Below are 27,114 nucleotides of genomic sequence, written 5' to 3' on the forward strand. Positions count from 1 at the left end.
TCCTTCCTTCCCACTATTCAGTGTTAAAAGCTGCCTGGTGCCAATACAAAAGCCTCCTACCAAGCCCCATTTTCCTTCCTCAAGCAGTTAGAAATCTGACCTATATAGCATCTGACCCCAAAGAACATCTGTTCCCAGAAACTCCCACTCACTTTCTAACATACCCATTAGTTAATGAGTAGTTTACTACACTAGCAGCGTAAAATTACTACCTTAAGTATATAATCTACAAATGCAACTAAATAACCTTCAAAAAATGAAAGGAAAAAAAGTAAAAACACTGTACTGCTTTGTGTTTTCTTCTAGTAATTTAACCACTGCATAACACAAGAAAACCCAAAGAAACCTGTGCTTGGAAGCCAGTGGTTAAGATATAAAACAGCAGCAATCTCTAGGGATGCTCAAAGAAACCTGTGGGCTTTACCACACAATTCATGCTTCCATGCACATATAGAACCTAGGAATTGCCATACTGAGGAACTTAATTGCCATTTGAGTATTCAGTAAGGGACTATGTAGTTCATCATATTTATAATATGCTGACAACAGCAGCTCTTTATCCCCAGAACCTTCAGGAAACTGTCCAGCCTATGCCCTGACACATGTGGTAGTGCAAGACAATGGAACAGATTTATACTATCCAATCCAAAAGTTCTTCCCCAATACACAAATTTACATAATATACAATTCCCCAATACACAAATTTGTAGTTTAAGTTACATTCCTGGCCCCTGTGATGTCCTACATAGAATTTCAGCATTCAAAATTTCAGCCACCTGAGCAACAGTGGGACTCAGACCTCATTCACCCATCTTCACCTTCTTTAAAATAAATAAGATACAGTATGAAATCTCAAGATACCATAAAAGCCAGTTGTTTCAGAATTTAACCCCCCCAAACTGTTCTTTCATGAAGTACTCATTATAGGTACATAAGCTCTTATCATATTAAGAAAGAAAAATTCACAAAATAAGAAGCTGTGTTCCTTTCCTTTATTACGATGTACCAATACCTCGCATACAACATGCAATTTATTGCTTATTGACATTATTGCATATATCAAAGGGAAAAAAAATCAGCCAATATAATTTTATGCAAGCTCCTAAACTGTTCAAACAAAATACAGAAATGCTTTACAATATCACTGAAATGCTAACAAATAATTCAGATTCTTTCCTGTAATAGAAAGTAAATTTAAACCCATAATACTTAATAATTCACTTTGCTATGACAGATTACTTTTATCACCAATCTTCAGAATTGTTATATTGCATGTTTAAATTCTTGTGCCATGATAAGGATTGCTACTCCCATCAGGTCACATTACTAGGTGAATTAAATAATGTGATCCTGATATTTTGTGACAGTATTAGAATTTACTGCAAACCAGATTGTCAAGATTTACCAAAAATCAGTCTAGCAGAATCTACAGTTTTCATCCTGGCTCTGCACATAAGTTAGATAAACTCATCAAGTTTCTTCTTAGATAGATAATATAAACATTTTCGAATTACAGGCTCCATTACTTATGCCTAACTTGTAACTCATTTGTTCCAAACAGGTTTTCTAATTTGATTTTATAACAGGTTAGCTGTGCTTATTCTGCATAAATAGGTATCTGTCAATATTGAAGAAAACACTGTTTGGTAAATGCATGCTAGAAACAAATCCAGGACATTTGGATGTGTGCATATTAAGTGTGCAAATTATATAGCCGAGCTCATGATTAGCCCTTTTCTTCCCTTCCCCTTATGATTTGGTGTTTCTTGTGAAACTGGAATAGGATTACTATAAACAAAACCACATTGCATTCAAAATTTTGTATTCTGTATTACAGCTTAGTATCATATTTAAATGTTGCTTTCAAACCTAGCAAATTTTTAAAAATACCAAAATTTAAAAACTTAGAAGACAACTGACATGCAACATGTTCCATTTGGGTGCAGATTCTCATATACTTAAATATTTATAGGCTCATAAAAGCATGTCCTGTCCACAAGACAAGTACAATATTTGACATCCCACACATAGATTAAAAATAAAGATACAATACAGAATATTTTATTTGCTTTTATATTTTCAATTTCAGTAAGTAGGAAGTTATAAATAGCACACTGAATCATTATGTGGTTGATACCATGCCATGCTGATCTCTTCGAACTTCACTCTCTTACAGACACTTCTTTTACTCACAACTAGGTTAAAAATGTTCGTATTAAACAGATGCCCTCTCAGTGCAGGACATCACACCATGAAACTGTTCTCAGAAGAAATTTTGCCAAAATATTTCTTATACCAAACAATATGATTTATTCTTCATAGCTACCTTCCATTCTTTACTGAGCTATAAAGTGCTTGGTTATTATAAATAGAACAAGACTTGAAAGGAGGTAGCTAGTAGGAATTTTTTAATGGATAAGAAACCTTACCAAGTGTTACCATCTAAAAGTATGACTTGATGCTTTATCCCGGATCTCTAAACAACCTAGGCAGCACATATTTCATCTTCTCTGCCATAAAAACAACTTTCAAGTTGCTTTCAGAAAATCCTAAGAACTTCACCTAACACAGATTTTATCCAGGTTTGGATGAAGGTTAAAAGTTCACAAATATTATCACTGTTTCCATCTGGCTGCCATCAATCAGGGTATCAGCAATGAAGTACCGTTCTTCTTCTGCCTGTATTCCACAGACAGAGAAATCTGACCAGGAACAAACTTTCCCTCATGGAATTCCTTGTAGCCAGATAATGCTGTTGTACTGTAGGATATTAAAATATGAAAGGGGCTTCAATAGTTTTCAGTCTTCTACACTTGCACTTTTTCATCTGAAAATTCTAGTCCCTTTCTGTTTGCTTCATTGATGGCTTTCAGCAGCAGCCAACAGCACACCAGACCCTAAGCTGGAGTCATTGTCAAGCAGCCCTTTATTTTCCTGACTGGCTCAGCAGAAGCATCGCAAAACAATTTTTCAGACTTCTCTATTAAATGGTCTTTTACATAAAGCTTGAACATACATATGCTTAAACACACACAAAGCCATGAGAAAAAGTCCTCTTCATACAATAATCAACAACTGGTATTCCATTTTATACAGCTTGAAAGTTCTAAAGAATAAAATTTAATTTTCCATCGCAAACACAGACACAAACACCTAAACATTCCTGCTATTTATCTGTCTGCTGTTGTCCCAAGCACAGCAGTAGGAAGACATCTGGATCTCTAGGTGTGTACTCAAAGTCTCCTCCTCCTCTCCTCTTTAAAGCTGCCTGAATGCATTTGCTCACTTGTGTAGGCTTTTACCCTTAGGTTGTTAGTTCTGCAATATGAGTAATTTTCTCCCACAATATTTGAAGCAAAGATGGAAGTCATTCTCTTCAAAACATTGTAACTAATTTAACTTTAATAAACTTTAGTACATAATTTGGAATTGTTAAGAATTTATATATGAAGCCAGCTCCCCTCATTTTCCTGTGTACATATTTCATTATTCAATGGTTTATATGTTTTAAGCAATTAAGTTATTAAATTATGGAGTTCCTTCAACATAACACATATTTACAGAGGTAAAGTAGGCTTCAGAGATGTAATTCTTACCACTGAAGAATTCACACAGATAACCCATACAGCATCCCTGTTGTGTGAGCCTCCACTGAAACACTCTGAGAAAATGAGTATTTGAAGTATACTTCCTCTCTGCAAGTACTGATTCCAGAAATCAGTTACAGAACACCTAACCTACCACTCTCCTGCAGTTCTGAAAGTGGTATTTACTCATCTTTTGATGAAAAATTAAAGCCATACAAAAGGGAAACTTGCATTTCTACATACAGCCTAACTGGTACCAACAGTCTGTCTCATGATCAGCAAGCTACTGTCACCTGGTATTGAAGAATGGAAAAGAAAAGAAAACCAAGCTATTTTTTACAGGAGTCACTGCTTCCATTTGATATGGACACAGAAAAGACACCTGGTGACATGCCAGGAGTCTGCTTTTACAATGCGTCTGTTGAAAAATAAAGTTTTAAGCCACTAATAAGATATCACATTCAAAAGCATTTGTTACGATGCTAATTACCATGCATTTACTTTTTTGCATAAAAAAAGCAAAGACACAAGCTTACAACATTAAATTTTATCAATATTTCACAACATTTTTAAAATTAATAAAGTGCAATTAAAAAATGGGTGCCACAGCTATCTAATTTGCTGTATTATAAGCTTTTAATGGCAGGTAGAAAGTGCCCTATATACTACTGTATTCAGTACATCACAACTTTGCTGCCTGTTTACTGAAGTCTTTGCTGAAACCACAGCTGTTAATAGTTTTTTTAATAAGAAAATTTTCTTCTGATGCATCAGGACATAACTGTAATAACTTTTTTAAAAAATTATAAAATTTAGAGCTAATGCATTGCAAAATAGGTTTTTAATTACACTAATTTTATGCAGCAATCCAAAATACTAGCTGTTCTAAAAGAATTATCTCACTGCCCTTCAATCCTGGATTGTTGGACAAAGTGTAGTATGCAGAGTTTTGGATTGTTTTTTGTTTCTAAATCTAGTTTTAACATCAAATTTATTATAGCTTGACTTACTTTTTTTCTCCCCTATCAAACACAAGTCTATCTAGAAGTGGAAGAAGTAGGCCGTTGTAATGAATGGCCTCCACTGACAACAAAATATTTAAAATACTGAAATATTAAAATCAATGTAAGAAATTATAAATTTCAGAAACTTTTCATGAATTATCACCCTAAGAGTTTCTCCAAATCATCTTATCAATTTTTTAATCCTACTTCCATAAAAAGAAAAGCAGACTTCTATTTTCAAGCCTACTTCTCCAAAACGCTTGAATTTACTCAATTTTAGAAAGGAACAAGCTTTTACAAAACTATTAATCACAGGGATCTAGTGATGTAAAAAGTAAATAAAAGATTATTTTGCAACAGATATACTGAAATCACATTTTAAAAGATACCAGGTTCTGCAAATGAGCATAAAAGAGAGTCCATTGCTTTGAGCAGGATGGACTCTCTGTGGATTTACTGGTACCCAAAGGAGGCACTGCACTCACTCAGATCATACAGCTCAAGAGATGAATTGTTAACTCTCCCAAGGCATAAACAGATCTTCTGTCTGTAGGCTGTGAAGTGTTAATAACCATGGGATCCAAACCCACAAGTACTGACAATCCTTGCTATCTCCCTCAACAAGGCAGGATTGGGAAACTTTTAGAAAAAAGCCTGCTGAGCTGAGCAATGGAACAAGGCTTTCAAAAGTGCATTTTACACAAGTCCAAACAATACTCCCTGACAGCATTTCAGCTGGGGAACTAAACTTATTGCAGCTGCCTTGGTTAGGAGGCATTTCAGCCTATGCAGTTGTCCTGGGTCTTACATGCAATTTCTGGATGAGGGGAGTGCCTAGTTCCTCACCAGGGAGGACAGCACAGGCCACTCACACCTCTGACTACGGAGGGGAGAGCTCATGTCACCCAGCTTTGTCAGAGGGAACAGGACTAATCACCTACACAGGGTAAATAAGCTACTTTTCTATTTAAAAATAAATTGCTTTAACAGATTGCTACAATAATTGGGATGTGCACCGAAGTCGCAGTGAAAATGGACACTTTTACCACACCTACACCAAGGAAAAAAAAACAGATGTTAATCAGTCACAATTCCGGATAAAAGAAGTAAAACAAAACAAATTTACACATAACTATAGCTCTCAAAATAATTTAAAATAAAACATAACTCAGAATTTCCTCGAATTGTATCACAAATGAGATTTAGGACTATTCCTAGATGGTGAGATTCCTCTCTGATGACCTCCAAGGCTTCAAGTTCACAGACAGAGTAACTGAGTATCTATTGACAAATCTGTGGTTTAAAACAACAAAGAATTGTGTCTACAGAGGTCAACTGTTCCTTCTACAGAATTACCATACAGTTTTAGAGGAGTTTGGCACCGTTAATTCAAGAGTGTTCTTAGTCAGACCTTGGATTTCTGACTCGATTAACATCGAAAATGTGACAAAAACCCTCAACAATTCATATCAAACAGGCCATTTTTGTGATAAAAGAAAAAAGTATTACTTAAAGTTACACATCACATATACAGAAGATTTTTATATCTTTGCAATTAAACTTTGAATCCAAATAGCCAATGGTTAAAAATACTCTGAGAAGAATTGCAGCACTTCTCAAAGGTAGTAGCAGCAAAGGAAAGAGCACTTCAGTAAGAACTATGCCATTTCCACACATCACCTACCATTTTAACTTACAAAAAACATTCCATGGGGAATTTAGATGATGTACTATTGCATGTAACCTAGGACATCACATGGGAATCCTTCCCATCAATGGGAGAATTTTAACAGCTCTTAAGATATCACGTGGTCTTATAATACAGCATTTTAGATAAAATTATTTCAAAATTTCCCAAAATGGTTTGCATTCATACAAGGCAGAACAAAAAGCAGTAAAAGACTTCATAGAATCAAAGCCAAATTTTTAGCTTTTCTTGCAAAAATTAAAAAGTTGTCAAGAATGAAATCTTGATTGTTATTCCTAGAAGAAAACATAGAAACGTGCCTGGAAAATTGCACCATATCAGGAGTTTGGGGAATTTTTCATTTTCTAAAAAAACAGATATGTCAGTATTCACTGGATTTATAAAACATTTTAATCAGAGAAACCTGAGAGAAACACTTTGAACACACTGGTGGACAATAAGCAGTAACCAGTCTGCTCCTTTCTAATTTCTGATGCTTGCAACTGCTTACAACAGGCATGTGGAGCTCATCTGTGTGAGCTTTTGCTTTTATTCGTCACTGGACAGGATCCGCAAAGCGTGGCCCTGGGTGTGCAGGCAGTGTGGCTAGGGAAAGAGTAAGGTCAGTACAGAGGTAATACCTTGTTTCCATAATAGGAGCATTCCATGGCAGAAATGTGCACTGTTTCAGTGAACCCAAATTATTTTCATAGCAGAAATTTCATTTATGTATGATTTCTAGGCAGATTTTCCATTTCTATGAGTTTTCGCTTCCTCCTGTCCAATAAGACAAATGACCTTGTAGCATCCTTTTGCAATTTTGACCATCCACATCACATTCATAATATCCAAGACAACACTTGAGATAATCCAGGCGCTCTGGGCTGCAAATCCTAATCTCTGGAAACCTTCTGTTCCAAATGAAGAAATGACGTGGCTGTAATACACAGGCATGACGGCAATCCTCACCACGAAGAACACAACTGTCATCAGCACACCATTGAGGATGTTGGCCTTTGAAGATTTGGGATATCCCAGTACTTCAAAAAACCACCTGCAAAAGAAGTGTTCACAAATACCAGGCAGACTTGAAGCCATCTCATTAAAAATTATTTTGCCTCAAGTTTATTTTGAATTCATCATGTATTAATTGCTTCTACCTTTATAATTTCTAAATTATTGCACTTTGTCTTGGCTTAGTTACAAATCCTTCTGCTTGGCTGCACTTTTTCCCCACCACTTAAGCAGTGTATGTGATCCAGTATACTGCAGAATAACACATAGAAAATCCTGATATGAATTGTGAACCAGTTGACAAACCACGTGAATTTCAGTGACTATTGTATAATATACAATAATAAAACTATAAAGACATATTTATTACTTGCTGTTATAGTTTATACCCACAGCAGCTAAAATTCTTTGTCCCATTGAAAGCAACTCTAAAATTGCATTTGGATTTGATAATCCAGAAAGAGCTCTAATTTCTTGTAACTGGGATTTTCTGACTGCTTCTGTTCAGCTCAAAACCAGAACATTTTCAGAACCAGACACTGTGAACTCTTGATCATGTCACAACTTGGAACATTACCCAATGAAAAAAGATAAATCTAAAAACTGCCTCTCCATCTACTGCTGGGTCATAAATGGTCTTTAAAAAAGAATTCTTGCATACTTATTCCTAGATACACAGGCATAACTTATCTATTGCCTAGCACACAGAACCTGAGGGTTGAAAAAGGAACAACAAACTTCTCTAATCCTTTGTCATTCACACTTAAACCAGAATAAACAAGTAAAATTTGTGCAGCAATGGCAGATGGGACAAGAGCAAAATAACTTAAATCACTGTATTCATAATGGGGGATGGGGAAGAGAATGAAATAATCTGTTTTTCTCCAATAAGATACAAGGCTAAAATGATTTAACATAAAACTAGTTCTAAACCTGGTTTTAAAAGTAATTTTTAATTTAATTACCTACAGATTATAATAACTTATAATTACCTAGGTAATTATAAATACACTAGAAAGATTTTCCAGACATCCAGCTCTAACAGAAATATTCTAGAAATTCATTAAGCATGCAACTAGGACAATTAAAATCCAGGCACTCGAGGTGGCAGTCCAGCCCGGAAGCAAGAGGCCTCACCATAGAAACACTTACTGACATGAAGAGAAAGACCTGACATGTTTGGTCAGATTAACAATCAAAGCTCTCACTTTCAATGATATATACAATACAGAATCAAAAATTAATGTAAAAATGGTTTTCAAACATACTGCAACATGCCAGTATAGGTAATTTGCATCTGTTTAGCAGCTTCTCTTTCCCAGCAAATAAAAAAAGTCTGTAAATAACAGTTACCATTACAATTTTACCCACCACAGTTCAGAATTAATTACATAAATGCTGATACTAACATTAAAAGATCTAAATGCTTGGCATGGAGACAACATCCAATTAGAGATCCCTAACAACACAGACAGGAAATACAGAGACAGTTCTAAGATTAGAATATCTTTTATATTTTAATAAGAGCTCTTTTGGTAGACTAAGAATGCAAACAAGAAACATAATGTAAGTCGTTATCATTATCCACTACTCACTCTCTTAAGGGTCTGATTCACTTCAAATTTAATGGAAAAAAAATCATGCACTAATGAGATGACATCTCTTAGTGCAAGGGACTTTATCTCCTGCAGCTATTTCTGCTTTTCTGAGAAAGTGCTAAATGTCAGTATTCAAAGACCCATAATCTCACCATGGGCATTTTAAAAGTATAAAATTACTTTTAAAAGTATAAATTACTTTTAATAGCCAGATGTACCACAATTCTTTCTAATGCCACAGTCTGAAAGGTAAGCATCAGTGTAAGAACACACATAAACCCAGGATGACATCCTATCTTGATAGAAGCTGGGACAACAGCCATTCTCTAAGACATGAATATCAATATAAACCCTTTTCTCATTAAGTTTGAGGAAGTGTTTATTTATTCTTTATTTTCTCTGCACACACAGAGCACAGGCTACAACAGGCTGATATCTCCCACTCAACTGCACTGGGGCAGAGGAGCGCAGCCTCTGGAGAGCTCCATTATCCCACCCTGTCCTCCTGGGAGTTTGAGTTTACCAAACTGATGTTCAAAAGGGACCACAGCACAATCTTTTTTCTCTGTAAGATCACTGAGGAATGCTACAGTGTCATAAAACACTTCAGAGATTAAGTCACAATGCAGTAATGGGCAATAGCCTGTCTGCAGGAGGAATACAGTTTCTATTTGTCTTATCCTTTCTCTACCAGACATCTGGAGAAGCAACAGATGCCACACTTGTAGAAGCAATAAAGCAGAAATACACCCCAAAAAGCATGGTTAAGAAAATGGCATCTGATACACTGAAAGTCCTCATCCTACCTTGCAAAAAACTGGAGAAAGAGGAGAAGACTGCAGCCCTGCTCTGAGCCCACCTCACCTGAGGTGAAGTCTTTGTGGGGCAAATCCTACCCCCAGCTGTGGCCTGAAGGCTACAGAGTAAGGGGCAAGGCCACCCTCCTCTCAGCACCATGGAACTCCAGTGACAGCTTTCCCCTTGCAGCTGTACGTGGCATTACCAGCCTCCTTTTCTGATACAGCAGCACATCAGGGAAAAACACTTCTACCAGCAGCCAAGGCAGGCTCTGAGCTCTGCAGAGAAGCTTCAGCCCCTTTCTTCTCTAACCACAGGTGTGAAGATTAACCATAACCATTATAGTTAAGTGCTGAAAATAGCTTGCAGAACTATTTTTGAAGGCAAATAAAAGAATATACATTTATATTATTCTAGATATTCATATGCATATATAAATATTGATCTATGTGTGTAGAATATTGGAAAATAAACTTCAAATTATACAGGACAATGCAATTCCATTCTAGGATTCTGATGACAATATTATCTTGCCTCTTTTCCTCATCCATACAAAGAAAAAACATCCATGTTGAAGATGGCTTTATTATAAAAAATAAATGAATATACAAAAGTTAATAAAGAATATTTTATTTGTGAATTTTTTGTCTGGTATTTTCATAAAAAGCTGGTATTTCATACAAAGCCTGGTCTAATCCAGAAAGGAACTGGGAGATGAATACATTAGTTATACAGTTGCACCTATAGCAGCAAAATGTTTTCATAGCAAAAAAGATTTTCATATAGTAATCCTTAGTTCAATCTATATAAATTCCCTGTCAGCAGACATTCCACAACTATAAAAAGACTTCCTAAGTGACAGAAATAGTAATGCAGATTCAGTTTTAAAAGAGCTACGGAAAACCTCCCTAACCACTTACCGCTGATTGACAAAAGGAGTGGAGAACTCTGCAAGGAGACGGAAGTTTCCAAAATAAGCCAGCAGACCTTTGCTCTGGTTAGCAAAACAAAACAGACGTACAAAAATCAACAACGTAGATGTGAAATTGCCATTTGAGTCTTTAAGTATACACAGAATGATACATCATCTTGACTTCTTTAATCGAACTGAGTTTGCCAGCTGTGGCCAGGTTTCCTGCACTTCCTAAGCAAGTTTTTTCACAAAAGCTGCAATTGTCCTTCAGGTATCTCCAATCAGTAGCTTCTTACCTCAAATAAATCTTTATAAGACCTACAGTTAAATTGCCATGAAAAGCTAACTAGAGAAGACTTGCACAAGTAGTCAAGATTACTAATAACCATGATAGCATTACTGCCTGAAATAATTATAAACATTTTTGATTTTTCAACGTTTAAACAAGCCCAAACAGAAACACTTTATGCTGGAGAAAAATCTCCCTGCATTGCTGTAGGAACATATTTTGCCAAAGCAAAGACGAATTCCCAGCTCTAATTTGACCGCAGGGAAGGGCACGGGAAGCCCTTTCCTCCCTCCTGCAGAGGGCAGGGACAGCCCTGCCAGCCGCTCTGCCAGGTCCCTGCCGTGCCCGTGGGTCGGGCACAGCTCCTCCACAGGGCACATCCACACCACATCCCCTCCAGCTGAGCTCCTTCCCTCAGGTCACACACACTATCCACTTGCACAACTGCTGGGTAAGCAGCAGTTTGCAGGTGTAGAGGTAAAATGATTGGGGGTTTTTAATTTCCTTAGGTTCCCTGAACAATCTATGGAGTGGGTCACGATTTGTCTTTCCCCACTAAGCAAGCAAATACCCACCTACTTCAAGCATTTCATTGTCAGTTTGCACTACACCAAAAGAACGTCTGTGTGTTTAACAAAATTATTTTTATCCCCAAAAAGCAATTTGGAAATAACATATTTAGGGGTGACTTTCTCTGAAGACAACAGACTGAGAGCAACACACTGGCACCCACAGGCAGAGCTATATCAACATAGAAATAAATGCTTTTAAAGAAGCTCACACTAATATTATGCTTTCTGTTTCCTCCAGAAACAACTAATGAATTTTCTGCACAGAGGATTAGCCTTGGTAGTGGTATTTTAATTTATTTAATATTCAGCTCTAATTCACTTTCATCCACGATAGTATTACTAAATTTAATTATCTTCAGCCAGAAATAGATTATTTACTTGACAGTGTACTTCAGCCCCTCTAAACCCTTACATGGGAAATCTGACAGTAATCTGGCATCTCAACACTTTCACTGTTATTCACACAGTAGGCAGGGAAGACATGATTAAGGTTGGAAAAGACCTCCAAGATCGAGTCCAACCATTCACTGTGCTCACCACTAAAGCATATCCCCAAGTGCCACAGCCACACACACACCTTTCCAACTTCCAGGGATGGTGATTCCACCACTTCCCTGAACACTTGCCTGACCACCCTTACAGTGTAGAAGTTCTTCCTACTATCCAAACTAAACCTCCCCTGGCACAACTTGTGGCCATTTCTCCTCATCCTGTCACTTGTTACCTGGGAGACAGAAGCAGAACATAACCACTTGAAACCATTTCCTTCTAACTTTCCAACTAAATATTCAAGCTTGTGGTTTTATTTAAAACCCTGTTCTACAATCATATGAAAAGCTCTTCTGTCAAAGTCTCTTTACAGCAAAAACTGAGAAAAGTTTTTAATTTCAACAAAGTTACACATTTTTGTTGGTGTAACAATGAAAAGTCATGCATTTACCACAAATAACTGATAAAAACATTTAAAATAACGATTCAAAGTATAAGTATGCCTTTCATTAACCAGTGATTTTTTTAATATTAAGCAAGTGAGGTCTATAAAAGCTGTTTCTTTAATCTCATCTGCTTATGTTACAAGAAAATATAACACTTACCAGTACAAAATAGTAAGCATACAGAGCTGCCAAGTGATGTATTACAAAAAAATTGTCACCAATTGCCTTCCAGTAGTAAATAATAAGCAACAGATCTACAAGAGAACAGAAATAACTATAAAGAACTATTTATTGTACAATCATTGACCTCAGAATAGCTTCTCACATTTTAGAGAGATACCAAGACATGGCATCAGTAGAAACCCTCTGAATTAATGATGTCTGAAGAGAACACCTTCATCATAAAGACTTTACTTCAGTCAAAGCATTAGGCAACAGCATTCTCCCAACAATTTCCATAAATGATTATTTTCCACATCAATGGAAATACAGATGCAGTAACTTTAGCCGAAGTATTTTGGAAGGAAAAGGTGGATCCTGAATCTCATAGTGACCTCACACTTATAACCCCAAAAATCAGGAACATATGACATAGAAAAGGCAGGTCTGCAGGGGGCATAGCAAACATACAAATACATGCAACAAATGCAGGGATCTATTACAGAGAAGCTCTGAATCAAAAAGTAAAGTATATTAGTAAATTTGGTACCATTTACCAAAACTATTTTGCAAGAGGCATTTGGAATAAGAAGCATATTTACTTTATTAAATCCCAATTTTCTAATTATTGCAAAAGTGACATAGCAAGTTAGCGTTAAAAAGAAAGTTTTAACATATAATAAACCAAAAAAAAAAAAAAACCCCTAAAAAGTTTTTCTTTTCCCATGATGGTCTGAGAATTCAGAAGATCTTGTTCTCTGTATATAATAACAAGGAATTTCTGTCCCTACTTTCTGCAAATGAGTATCTTGGACTGGAATATTATTGACCAAGGTTCCAAATCAAAGACTTTACCCCTGTGCCTTTCTAAAGTCCAGTGTGCCTTGATCTCTTTTATATTAGCTATCCTCAGGCAGAGCTCTACATCATCTGACAGAGCTGCTCACTTCCTATTAATAGTTAAACATCAACTATACAGGGAAGGGAGAGAGAATGAGTGGTCAGGTTGAGATGCCTGTTGAAAGGCATTCATTAATTCATAATGAAAGTTTAATGTATAATTATTCAAAAATAGATACTGATTAATTTAAACATGGGAGCTGAAGCTATGAAAACTCCAGACACTTAAAGTAATGCACAGTTTAACTGAATATGCTGATCACCAGATTACCACTTCCACTGGGTGGAGAAATCCAGTATGAGATAACCAAGACTGTGGCCCAGTCTCTGATCAGAAATTTCATCCTAACATGAGAAGTTTTCACTGAAAGTAGTCCAAGTCACAAGTTTTTGCTTTGATATGCCAGTATTATCCCCACACAACATAAAAGAAAGCTCCAAAGCATTTTGTAGCAAAATTCCCATGCCAATTTTAATTGACAGAAAAATTAAGAACATAAAACATATGTAGAAATAAATAACATACAAAATAAATAATTGCCATGTTTTATACATGACTGAATTTTGGCTTAAAAGGAGACAAAGATGGGCAGGCAGGATCCATTTGCCTCAGCTTGTGTTGAGGGTTACTAAAATTCTTCTGCCAGCGTTCTGAGGTCACAGGAAGAAACACCTGATAGAAGAGATACGAGCTGTAGGCACTGAGAAGAGAGTGAAGGGCACTGCTCCAACACCTCCTCAGCTGGCCAAAGGACAAAACTGACCTGGAGCTGGTGGCTGCACATCAAACCATGACAAAGCCACACAGTGGTATTTCCTCAGTGCTTGAGGAGATAGTCTATCTCTGAAATCTGCTAGCAAGATGCTGTGATTTCACCACAACCCACAAATCCATCAGCAATTTTAAAAGCCACAGCATAACTGTATTGTATACACATACCACATCTTCACCACAGTGGCTCAGGATAAACATATTGGTATAGTGACTCAATATAAATAAACAGGTCATGCATGCTGTTTACATGTTGCATAATTACCAGAAATGAGGTAGCCTGTGGTAATAGCAATATTCAGCTTCACAATTGAAGGGTCACCCCTGTAAACACACCAAAAATACATAGTTACAGCCTAATTTGCAAAGGACATACACATCTCAAACACAATGCCATCAGGGCACATTATTCTTGGCTCATCAGTAAGAGATTATGCAATCTAGTTAAGAAGGGTTCTAATCACAAGTGAATTCCTTTTCCACCCAAACATAAGACACCTACTAGCTACCCTAATCAGGATCAACCCCTGCCTCAGCACAGAAACTGCCCCAACAGCCTTGCTAGAGATTGAACTGAAACCCAGCAAGTGCTCTGAGCTGGCTTCTCAGGAAACTGAGGATAAAAGAGAACAGCCCAGTCTCTGTCACTTAGCCCTTTAACTGACACTCTGTGTCTCCATTTTTGTTTTCTGCCAATGCTAAAAGTTTGATAAGGGTGACAAAAATATCTTGCTCAGCTGGTGCTTTTCATATTCATAATCAGATGGATGTTTATAGGGATAAACAGAGTAGAAGAACACAGGAAAGGACTTATTTGCCAGTTCTCTGAAGCCAAAGAACCTTTGAGCAGAAATGCTTTTCAGAGTAGTTTCCACACCTTCTATCCCTTTTGGTGCCAAACATTCAGCAGGCAAAGCTCTTAGTAGCACACACACAGCTCCAGTTTCCTCTAGAATGTTCAACAAACCCAAACTTGTGAATACAGCTCCAGAAGGGAAGCATCCACGTTACAGCAAGCAATGTTTGCTCTTCTCTCCACTGTCCTCTGTGCATTCCTACTTTGAGGAGTTGACTGCTCAAGACAAGCTGTGAAAGCAATCCTTGTTGTAAACCTTCCAGAAAAAAGGAACCTGTGCTTACAGCCAACTCCAATACAAAGTCTGCCTCAGCCAGAACACAGTAAAATGCTATTACTTAACTATTTTTTCTTAATCCTATTGGAATGGAGCAGTGGGAAGAGATTTCCTGTATTATTACAATCTGTTCACTAAATTGTAAAGCTTTCTTAGTGTCTAAAACTAACTGTTCCCTCAGTGAGAGGGTAGTATACAGGAAAATAAGACTCACAAAACCAGAATTCTGCTGTTAGGTGAAGAAAAACCATTACTAGGAGAGTCTGGAACTCACTCCATCTGTTAAGACTGGCTGTAGATGTTCTTTAAAATACAGCTTGAAATGGGAACGTTTTTCAATGCTTCAAAACTTGATTTCATGAGCTACGTATGTTGTGGGCTGAGTGCTTCTTTAGGTTTAGACATAGAGGCAGATATGTTCTCCTAACTTTAGCATAAACTCTTTACATAGAGGCCTCATGTTACAGCTCCCACCTGCAGCAGCAGCCTCATAACTAAACTTCTTAGGGGTCCCAACACACTTCAGCACATCACCACCAAGACAGCCTGCACTCAAGAGCCTTCATATTTTCCAGACAACACGCAAAGGGCTGAGTATATGCAACTGGTTCCTTGATAATGGTAGACATGACTTAACTGGATGGGACAGGGAATGGTTCACTCCCCTCCTTATTATTTTTCCCCCAGAGAATAGTTACTTTGCATCAAACCTCCTCTAAGCTTTCTAAACCAACAGTTCAACAACATATATGGCTGCACTGTCCCACCTGTCACATCCCTTCAAGAAGAGTCTCTGTCAGAATCCCAAATTATTCTCAATAAGTGGAGAACTTAGAATTTAGTCTAAAATCTTCCAGACTTCCTGACCTATCTCCTTGAATGGAAGGTGCAATGGAATCATGAGCCCTGATGTCTGCAGGCCAGTGTTGATGCAAGCAAGAGCCCAGAGTGACAAACAGGGAGTGACTTGAATAAGCAAATGGGAAGAACTATCTCTTTGGTGATTGCTAAGAAGGTATGTGTGGCAAATGAATTACACATGAAGATGCACGGGCAGATAGAACAAACGAAAGTCCATACAACTGACTTTCTTCAAACTTCTTTGCAGATATAGAGTCATATAAAATGCTAATCAAACATCAAACTTGAAAAACTGTAATGACTATGAAGTGAACAGTCATAGGAAGGAGCTGTTCTCCTATGAAGCCACAACTTAATCCACTTATTTATGTCTTCTCCCTCTCCTTATCTGATCTCTACCACCTCCACATTTTCTACCATGTGATTCTCACTACCACAAAAACAATTTCTACATCATCTATGTTAGTCTGTACTACATACAGAAAAAAGGAAAAGTTTTATGAGAAGTCCTAGACCACCAAAAATGTGACACACAACACTGATGTCTCCCTAGAGCTTCCCAATGTTCCAGTCCTTGTTATGATCTACTGTATCTATTTTCAGGCATTACCTGACAGTAATACCACATTCTCTCTCCATTGAACCCAAACCCTTTGCAGGGTTCAACAGAGAACTTTCACACAGATATACACTATCCAGACCGACTACAGCTTTTCAATTCCACTTTAAAATTATTACTGTAAATAGCAGAGTTTCAGTCATACTGACTTATAGTTAGTTTATTCTTTAATAATTTAATATGCTATTTCAAATCAACTGCTTGTATTTTATCTATTCCACTTCACAGAGACACACTGAACTAAGACACTAATACTGACACAATAGTTATCAAATTTTCAAATAGTACACACATAAAAATGAACACATCACAACTACATATTTTAATGGAAAATAAAACAATAATGCAGTACTTAATACACTGTAGGATTCTTTTTTTTTCCTTCTCAATTGTGTTCTTTTATTGTGTAACCACAACATGTATGCAACATGCCTTACCAGAGATGGTCAGCATTAACAGCATCATCGTACAACAAAATGTAAAGGCAAAACCCTCCAACCACCAAGGCATGGAATGTGGACACTGTCCTGAAAAAGAGATCACAGTCACAAGGAGGTACTGCTGCTCACAACTTCCCATGCTGTGCTTAAGGTGGATGTATCCCAAGGCATTCTCAAATCTGCCTGCAGATACTTCTGTGGGAGACAATCATCTGTTCTCTATGCTACACCCAACTCCTTACACAAGGACAGGTGGGAAAAAACAATCAAGAAGGAATCTATTAGATTGGAGTGGGATTGACAATATTAGATACAAAGTGAGTCTTAAAAGTAAGGGAGATCTAAGTTTTCTTCAAATTATCCCATATATTAATGAATCCTTAAAGACAGTATGACATCTAGCTCTCTAACAAATGTTTTCTGTATTGTCCCATTTGCTGGAAAATGTATATGCAATTTCATACTCAGATTAGCCCAGGAGTCCTGCAACAGCAGGTTTCTCCTTTCAGGCACCAAATTAAAAGACCCATAAGAAGTCTAGTTTGGATTTGGAAGGTGGCATTAAATGAAAAATCCTAAGCTTCAGATAGAATTTCTAGTGCATTTGAAGTAGATTCTGGTTTTCAAAGAGAAAACTTGTATAACTTGGTTGTAGCTGAATACCCAAGGTAAAACAGCTAGAGGTTTATATCAATTAGCAGCTTTGTACTGGACTAGGGAAATATAAAATAAACGTCACAGTAATCAAAGTTGCCTTGTCCCTACCTGGGTACTAGACACAGTTTTCCCCCAAAGACAACAGTCTCCAGTTTACAGGCTGCATGCACAGTGTAGACAAACTCTGCATGCTAACAAGCATGCACTTTTAGAGAAATATCTATTTACAGAAACCCCAGCAGGGTTTCTGCCAGCACACAGGCCAGGGCCCCTCCTGCCCTTTCAGTCCACATGTATTCTTGGAAGGTAGAACAATGCAATGGGCATGGGTCCAAAATGTGTAACCTTCCTGCTCTAGCCATGGGTTTAACACAACTATAAGCTGCACCTAATACTGTGTAGCTACTGTCAGCTTTCCCACTTTCCAAATGTAATTAGAAAGAAAAAAAAATGATGTGCAAAAATATCCATAGGGAATCACAGATACTTTTTGAAAGATGAGAACTAAGTTCAGTGCTGTGTAATTGGAAACACTTCACACCATATTCACAGCACCAACAATATACACACAAATGCACAGATGCTGTTAGTTATTATTCCTGTCTTTGTATATATTGAATACATGTATTTGAAAGTCATTAATATTTTAGATGTCCTTAAGGCACTCTCAGGAATCTAAGCTCTACCATGCAAGATTTGAAGAAAACATTTAACTTCCTGCAGAAGACTTTGCAAAGAAAGAGGTTATAATCCCTACTCCATTTCCAGAAGTGGCATTATTATCTACTGGCAATAGAAGATTCTGTAACTATTCATAAAAGAGACTGTATTTACAATTTGTTTCAAGAGTGTCACTGCACTATTTTCAGCAGCTTTTTCAATAGTGTGACAGAAAATGAATGGAGGTTAGTATAATATGAGTAGTCAAAAACTGGATGAGAACAATTAATAATCATTACAGCACAGGCTGCACTTCTGCCCTCTCTTTTTTGAACAAAGAAAGAAAATTTAATTATCAGAATTGTAATGATAATTAATAGTTTAATTAAAAGGTCTACTCTTGTAACACAGGATTAAAAAAGATAGGAACTTTTCGTCTTTTTAAAAACAAAGCAGAACATGCAATATTAGTGTCTGAGAAATACCTGGAATTTTTGAACTTGAGGAGAAGATAATGCTACAAGAACAAAAATTTGTCCTAACATATAGCTCATTAGTTTACAGTTGTAATTTGGTTTTGAAGAGGCCGTTTACCTGAACCTTTCTGTTTAGAATACAAGTTATACACAAGTAGAACACTTGATGGGAGTGAAATAAAAGAAAAACAAGAAAGAAAAGAAAAGGCAGCAGATTTCCTCCTTAACTCTGGACTTTGAAGCTTCTCCATAGGCAGAGCAGAAAAAGGGAAATAGTACAACAGTCCATTTTAATAAGGAATCTAGGTCAAGCTATCAAGCTCTGTATATTTCCTTGAATTTTTTTTCAAAGCTTGCATCCTTTAACTCCTCATTAAGCTGCAAACAAAAAAGCTGCAATGCTAGGTTGCAGACTTGCTTTTTTGTTATTGAATATATTTTTTTTTCATAACTACTTAATAGCAGTACAAGCATATATTACAGGAGAGGTGATAAGAATATATGCACAACTTGAAGAGTTATACTACGTCCATGACCAAATACAGTTTTTAACTCAATTTGAGTGTCCATATACTTCAGATGCCAGAAGCAATTACTTTATTGGTTCATAATTCTTGGAAGGTCAGAATGAACAAACTGACAGCATGGAAAATACAGCCAAGAGCTGCAGCTCAAATGCTTGATTACGAAGCCCTCCAAACTGTAACAATATATTTTCAATGCTACAGCTCATTTCAGGCAGATGCCCTCTTCCAGACCCAGCTGAGCTGATAAAAATGCATAACCATCCTCTGTGCCAGTTTCCTTAGCACTGCCAACAGAATCATTTGTGTGTGCGCTCCCTACACCAGTTCAATATAGGACAAAATAACAACCATCTACTTTTAAATAATTTAAATTAAACCAACAGATTTTACTGGGACATAGTAACTGTCTCTACCTGCAGAGCTCCCTGCAGAATAAATACATACTCATCTGCATTCTCTGAACTTGCAGATACTCCTTGAGGCCTCTCTTCGTTTCGGTGAAACACTGGAGTGACAGGGCAGTTTGAGAAACACTGTGTTTGGTTAGCAGAGCTGAAGTAACACAAGCACAGCTAGCCTTTCTTTCCCTTCATGCCCTCCTCAGTTATAACATCCACAAGATGCTGATGAACTATGCTTTGTGTTTCATGCCTTCTAACTCCTGAGCTGGATGAAGCCTGGGACCACAACCCATCTGTGTGCTAACATCTACATCCTGCTATCAACCCCAAGGAAAAAAAAGGTGCAAAGAGGTAAAAAAGGACATAGTATGGGGTACTGTATCAATTGAGCAGTTAAACACCTTATAACAAAGTAGCCCAGAGATTTGAGCAGCTTATTTCCAGCACACTTGTGATGTGTAAAACAATTCATGTTATTATGCAAAGCACTACACCAGTGCAGCACTACCAGGCATGGGGTAAGTTCTCATAAAGCCTATTATGCAATTCAAAGGCCATTTGATGTGGCTTATAGACAATAGCTCAGCTTCACATGGGAACAGTTTAGTTTACTTTTCCTGTCTGCCTCTTATTGTTAATTGGAACAGAGAGGTAAACCTAAGCTGCACTGATACTGGGAACTGGCATCCTACACAGTTGTTCTGGCAGATAGGTAATTATTCAAAGATGGAACTGAAATCAAGATGGTGCTTTTAAGAACACTGCAAGTGGACATTTGCCAGATGGAAGGGCAAGGCAATTTGAGTTGCTAATGCTGCCTTGAACAATGGAAACAACTTTAAAAGTATCCACCTGATACTAAACAGCACCGAGGAGGAACAGAACTGCAACTAATGCATTTTGAGTGCAGTAACAACCATACAGTACACATTTTTGAGCTTTACATTTGGGAAACATCTAAAAAAATATTTTAAAGTTGTAATAGGCAAAGGTATACTGTACCTATCTATTTCAACTGGAGAACCTTGTGTACTATATATACCCTTGCAGAGTAGTATGTTGCAAATAAAACCTCATTGATCACCCCATTTTCAATTACTATCTTATACTTCCCTTATGGCTTAAAAGACTCATTGGTCAAACAAGTTTCTAGAAGTCCTGTATCTGAGGGGACAAGTGAAATGCAGGTGGATCCATCCCACTGATTGAAATACAGAAACACAGAGAAAGTGAGGAACGTTTTTGGATGGAGTTTCCGCAACTCCTTCCTGCATGCGTACCCTGTGTCTGCTACAGCTTCCCCTCCTCCTCCTGCAGTCTCCTTTCCCTACAACACACATGAACCTGACTCTTTTCAATACTACACTCAAGTGTCATTAAGTTCCTTGGAAAACCTTAACCCATATAAAACAGTTTGTCGTGTAGTAGCAGCAGGTGAAAAACTGCTTTGCTTCTGAAAGCATGATCAGAGATACACTGGGATTTTGAATAAATTGCAATAGTTTTGATTTTCATACAGTTTGGAAAGGAATTTTTTATCTCTTCTCTTTACTAGAAGCATCACAGAGCATCTCTTCAGTTTATTACCTCTCACTAGTCACTGTTTTATCTTTGTACTGACTTTTACTTGGGCATCACTGTCTAACAAAGCATTTAATGTACAAGTGTTAGTAATGCTGTGTTTCTATGAAGGGCCTCAGCATTTCACATGCATTATTTGTCCAGTGTCTAGAGCCAGCCCTCTGATCTTTACCTTTAACTAATAGGGTTTTCTTCAGTCTTACACACACACACACACACACAGGTGGCTCAGGTGTCCATGATTTCAGGTAAGTCTTTAACTGTTGTTGTTTTGAACACTTTACCTTGAATTCCATTCGATCTTCCTTTTTTGGCTGAGATTGTTAAAACCAGGTGTTATTCGTGTTGACACCCAAGAACTTACAACGTGGAACAGGAGCTGAAATACAGTAAAACTGGCAAGAGCAATGCCAATAGTCAGGTTGCTGAAGGAAGCCATTGTTCTTCAACCTGTGAAGAGAAGCAGAAGGTAATTTCACTCTATTCTCTATTTAACTATTTTAATCGAGCACAGAAAGCATTTTTGACAGCAAACTTATCAACAGAAATGTTATTCACTAATAGTTTCTACTTGTTCAATGTCTCTACTTAAGCATTAAGAGTATAAAAGTATGCCCAAACTTTTAGATACACAAGTTGCATTTTGGTTTTGGGTTTTTGTTGGGGTTTTTTTTGACATTTGCATATTATACATTTTTGTGGCCTAAAATTGCATGTATTTTTGTATTTTTTTCTACACAGAAGGGGCAGTGAAGACCCCTGACCAGGCCAACAGCCAGCTGTGCAGCCTCCACTCCTGTCTCAAGGACCTCCAAAGTTAAAACTTGTTTCATTATTGCCAGATTGCCTGCTGCCAACAGGAGTTCAAAATGCAACAATGCAATCAGATAAGCACAGAAGAAAGGGTTTTGGGTCAGCCCAGAGAAGCAGTGGCCTTGCTGCAGCTCAGTTTGTGCACTCTGCAGAGACAGTAGCTCCCAATTCCCACTGTGCTCAGCCAAGAGCTTGTCCTTGGGATGGGCTGTGGGCTATTGGAGCTTTCCTCCTCCACAGAACTCCAACCTCCACACATCTCCACACTCAGTGGAAAGCCATCAGAGCTGCCTGGCTTTTCAATTGCTGGATGCTCAGCTATTTCATGAGGTCTAAATACCAAAACAATTCCAAACAGAACTGTCAGTCTCTAAATGCTTCAGTCGTTTTTCCTGAGTCACCAGTATTTGCAACACAGAATGATATTTTCCCAAAAGCCACAAACCTCTGACGTGCATCCCCAATTTGACAGTGAAGTGGTTTACACTCCAAGACTGGCAAAAGGTATAAACTCAAAAAATGTCAATTTATATTACGTTGAACTGGAAAGGGGGAAAAAGTCAAATGGCTTCATTTCAAATATTTAAATAATTAATACCTATTAAAAACCTGCTGTCACTTATTTTAGTTTTACTTAAGAAAATATCTAAAAATAAAATGAAGACTTTTAGGACAGCATAATCTGATGTTACCACAGCAACCTAATGGTCAGCAGAGCGATACAATGACATAATACATTTATGTCCACCTTTATTTCACGTGCATTACAGAATGAGTGAACATGCCTTAGATTTTTGAAATTGTATCTGCATTGCAGATAGTAAGAAACTTGAACTTCAGGAGGAAAAAAGAGGGGAAAATGTCCACCATAATAGCAAAATATTCTCACTCTGGTGTGTAAATGGTGAATATATTGAAACATATAGATCAGAAAAAACATACTTTTATCTTCAAAGATTTAGAAGCAGAAGGTTCAATGGTCTCAAACTTTTCCCCCCTCTACCTCCTTCTTTTCTATTTATTCTCCCTGAACTGAAGACAATAAAACTTCCTCTGACTAGTGCCCACAGACCTACAGGTACAAAAAAAAACCTGCAGGACAAATAAGAGCAGATTTGCTGAGTGAAACCTGCCTCTATCATGTAGATTTCAAGTGCTTACTTCAGACCAGCTTTAATTCTGTCCTAGGGACTCCACAATTCTTGGAACATATTTGATGTGCTCCTAGGGCCTATCTTCCTGCCCAGTTGAACCCAAAAGGAATCCAGCTTGCATACTCTGGGACAGCTATGCAACACAAATCACAGGGAACGATTCCGTTCATAAATGCATTTTTAATCCAAACTAAAGTTTTTATGTACACACACTGCAGTGCATTGCATCAAACTAATTGATTCCAGTTGTTTTCTGATTACCTGTTCTAGTGCAGCAGCATATAAGTCCTGCATACTTTTTAATGTTACTCTATCAAAACTTCCAATTTCAATTACAGTCCCGAATATTCAGTATTCTCGATCCTCCACATACTTTTCCATTTGCCTCCTCTGATCAAGAAGACACAAAACACAAACCAAATTTTATATCCTTTTCACATAGTGTAAAGTACCAGAGACAATGGGTGTTAAGCTCAACTTTCTAAAACCTTACCATTTGAAGAAATAAAACAATTTAGTTTCTACCAGTTTAAACCCACTGAGAATCACTGTATGGTATCCAGTTCAAGATTCTAACCCCAAGGACAAAGCTTTGTTATTACATTATCTCATTTGTAGCAACCAAGTCTTATCTTGGACAATGTAAGGAAAAAGAAATTATCAGCTGGTTTAAAGAAGGAAGCCAAAATCCAGGTCAAGTACAAATCTCTTCAGAAAAAAAGCAAAACCACTAAGCATTAACCACACCTCTTTCATCCTTTTGACTAAAATATAGCAATTGTCATGATGCTACATTTTATTCATCTGCAGTTACTACAGCAGAATGTCTGAGTTTCGAAGACACTGACATAATCTCTTGGACAAGAGAAAACCATGCTTTGTTTTGTTTCCTTAGTACCAGAAGATTATATTAGATTATATCAGGTAAGTAATGTTTTAGCTTTTGATAGGTGTTCATTTTAGTACACATTATGGAATTAAGCAAACCTTGCAAACATCCCTTGAAAGAAATGCATTAGAAGACTAGTCTTTCACCTAAGGAGCCTGTGGAGGGAACTCATTTTTAAAAAAGGTACTGGCATGCAAAGTGCATGACCTGACTTTCAGCAAGTGCAGAACCCATGATGCCCGTGAAGGACAATGGTACAATAGTTTTGGAGGAGAAGAGAGGCAGACAAAAAATTAATCACTAAGCCTCTGTGGTTGGTCTCACAGATGCTCAAGTTTTGCAAGCCTGATTTCATATATGCTTATCAAGATGCTGTTTAAGTATAGTAACTACCAAATCCAGAATAATTTTATGTTTTACTTCAGCAATTAATAGTGTCATATTTTAATTCCATTCAAGGACCTGGTGTAAATACAGCATTTCACATGTGTTCAGCTATAAATATTGTCCCATATCTATAGGTTGTTATTTTCTCATATCCCTAGGTTGTTTTCAACTGTATCCTCTTTAACATGAAAATTTACTGGTTTTACCAGATTTTCTTTTCATTTACAAGAAAAATTATTAATGTTGCTGAACCTAAACAGCTTGTTGCATTGTGCTTGTTCACTTAAAACAAGCACAATTAGCTTCTGATTACAATTTTCCTTGACAAAGCCCAAAGTTAGTAAGCCAGGCAGCTTCAACTACACTGTGGGGTTTTTTTCCAAGTATCTTCTATTAGCTGTACAGCAAAGTCTGATCAAGATACAGAACTTCGTGGATTATGTATGAACAGACACTCTATCACCTAAACTGCATAGTCATTGATTACTGTTCTGTCAGCTGATACAGGGTTTGAGCTAATGGGAGGCTGGCTGGGCAGGAGGTTTAGTGTAACTACTTTGTATGCAGGAAAAACAGTACAATACACAGTTTGGGTCTCCACCATTAGCATTTGCCTTGCTTACCCAAAATTACCCAAATAAACATTCGGTTAGACAGTAACTACATATGATCAGAACTTCACTCTTGTAGCTTTTCAATGGAGTCTTTAGGTAAATAAATATTACCAAACACTTGAAACTAACATTTTTTCAGCAAGGTATTGCTTACATGCCTAGTGTATTTCAAATTACTCCATTGACCCAATAACTTTGAAAAGGTTAATAACACAGGTTTTTTTCATCATACTCTATAAGAGTTAAAAATATGTTAGTTTTCATTTGCTATTAACATGCAGTGGTTTTCCTGCAATTCTGTTTCTACTTGAAATTTAGAAGAAAAAGCAATATCCATTCACCCCCAATATGATAACACTATGAACTCCTGATAGAAACAAGTTGGCACTTAATGAAAGAGGATAAAGAGGATAAAGGGGCAGGAAAGTTATCAAGTGTTGTACCATCAAAAGCCTTTAGCATTTACGTTCTCCTCCTCTTACTATTTCCACATCATCAAAATAAGAAATGCAACAGTATAGCAACACATGGTAAGAAGGTGCAGTGGAAGGTTTAAGGCCCACAGCCCTTACTTTCTTCGAGGCTGGATTTTCAGATGAGTTGGATCAATTTCCAAACAAGATTACACCGTAAAGCTGCTATTGATACCAGGACATCGCATGAAATACTGTGCTCTCCTGATCCGCTTAAAACTGAAAGCCAAATCCAATAGCTGTAAACTTGTCAGACCAATCTGCAGAAAGCAACACTGGACTACTGACTGTTTCCACATTTTATAATAAGCCCAGTAACAAAAGCAGTGCTGGAGTTCTGCTGTGCTCTCGGTTCTCAATGGTAGATCCTATTCGTCTGATATCTTATTTAGCTCAGTAAGTAGCGTTAAGGAGAAACACAACAAAATTCAAGCCACTCACAGTTAAGCCGTTCCCTTTTGTATTTAAGGCTATTCACACCCTAAACTCCACTCAGCTTTCTGCTCTTAGAACATCAAAGCAACCGGCAGATGAAGCATTCTTATGAAGGCAGTGTACTCAGGATGAGGTGGCCGCTGCGATACCATTTACCCAATTTCCTCAAACCCCGGAGGCAGTCTGGAGTCGCAAAGCCCCCAAGAGGGAACCCACCCATACTCGGTGGGCGCGGAGAGCCCCCGGGCTGCCCCCGAGGGACGCTGCCCCGAGCCGGGCATTACCTCGCTGTCCCGGTCACCCGCGGCGCCCGCCGTTCGCACCGGCCCCGAGCGGCCGCGGGGCAGGCAGGCAGGAGAGCACAGCAGCGGGCAGGCAGCGGGCAGGCAGCGGGCAGGCAGCGGGCACCCTCCGCGCTCGCTCCGGCGGCGGCGGCGGCGGAGGAGGCGGCCCCGCGCAGCCCTGCGCTGTCAGCTCGCCCCGCGCCGCCGCTTGCGGCCCTCGGCCCCCGGGGCCGCCCCGCGCTGAGGGAGGGAAGGGGCCGCTCCGCGCAGCCCCGCGGGGCGGGGGAAAGGGGCCGCACCGCCCCCGCCGCGCCAGCCCCGGCCTCTCAGCGCCCTACCGCCTTCCCTCCCCGCACGCCGCACCTGGGACCGGGGTTACGGGGGCTGCGGCGCCGCCTCCTCCTCCTCCATGCCTTCCCCGCGCCGGGGACTGGACAGCCCTTCCCGGGCGCAGGATGCTCCGTGCTCCGACGGGGATCGGG

General features: G+C 38.2%; 1 protein-coding gene across 2 annotated transcripts; it reads right to left on the bottom strand.

Moving 5' to 3' along the window:
- Positions 1-978: 978 nt before the first annotated feature.
- TLCD4 (TLC domain containing 4) lies at positions 979-27,114 on the bottom strand. Of its 2 annotated transcripts, none has more exons than XM_036388201.2 (7): positions 26,996-27,114; positions 21,868-22,033; positions 17,279-17,368; positions 14,494-14,552; positions 12,557-12,651; positions 10,609-10,682; positions 979-7,332 (listed from the first exon to the last, which is right to left on the bottom strand). In XM_036388201.2, the coding sequence occupies exons 2-7, from the start codon at positions 22,020-22,022 to the stop codon at positions 7,017-7,019; spliced, it is 789 nt and encodes a 262-aa protein (XP_036244094.1). In that variant the 5' UTR covers positions 22,023-22,033; positions 26,996-27,114; the 3' UTR covers positions 979-7,016. The 2 variants fall into 2 exon arrangements, with proteins under 2 accessions (XP_036244094.1, XP_036244095.1); XM_036388202.2 differs by lacking the exon at positions 26,996-27,114 and adding an exon at positions 26,633-26,808.

The sequence above is a fragment of the Molothrus ater genome, chromosome 9 (genome assembly GCF_012460135.2).
Source record: "Molothrus ater isolate BHLD 08-10-18 breed brown headed cowbird chromosome 9, BPBGC_Mater_1.1, whole genome shotgun sequence".
In the NCBI taxonomy this organism is placed as follows: domain Eukaryota; kingdom Metazoa; phylum Chordata; class Aves; order Passeriformes; family Icteridae; genus Molothrus; species Molothrus ater.

What these genes read in the sequence shown, in the direction of transcription:
- TLCD4 (XM_036388201.2), bottom strand. Translation starts at nt 22,022, where the DNA reads ATGGCTTCCTTCAGCAACCTGACTATTGGCATTGCTCTTGCCAGTTTT. An exon ending in AAGATCGAATGGAATTCAAG is followed by an intron (nt 17,369 to 21,867) that starts GTAAAGTGTTCA and finishes TCTCTTTTTCAG; the next exon opens with GACAGTGTCCACATTCCATG. An exon ending in GTTAATGCTGACCATCTCTG is followed by an intron (nt 14,553 to 17,278) that starts GTAAGGCATGTT and finishes GTGTGTTTACAG; the next exon opens with GGGTGACCCTTCAATTGTGA.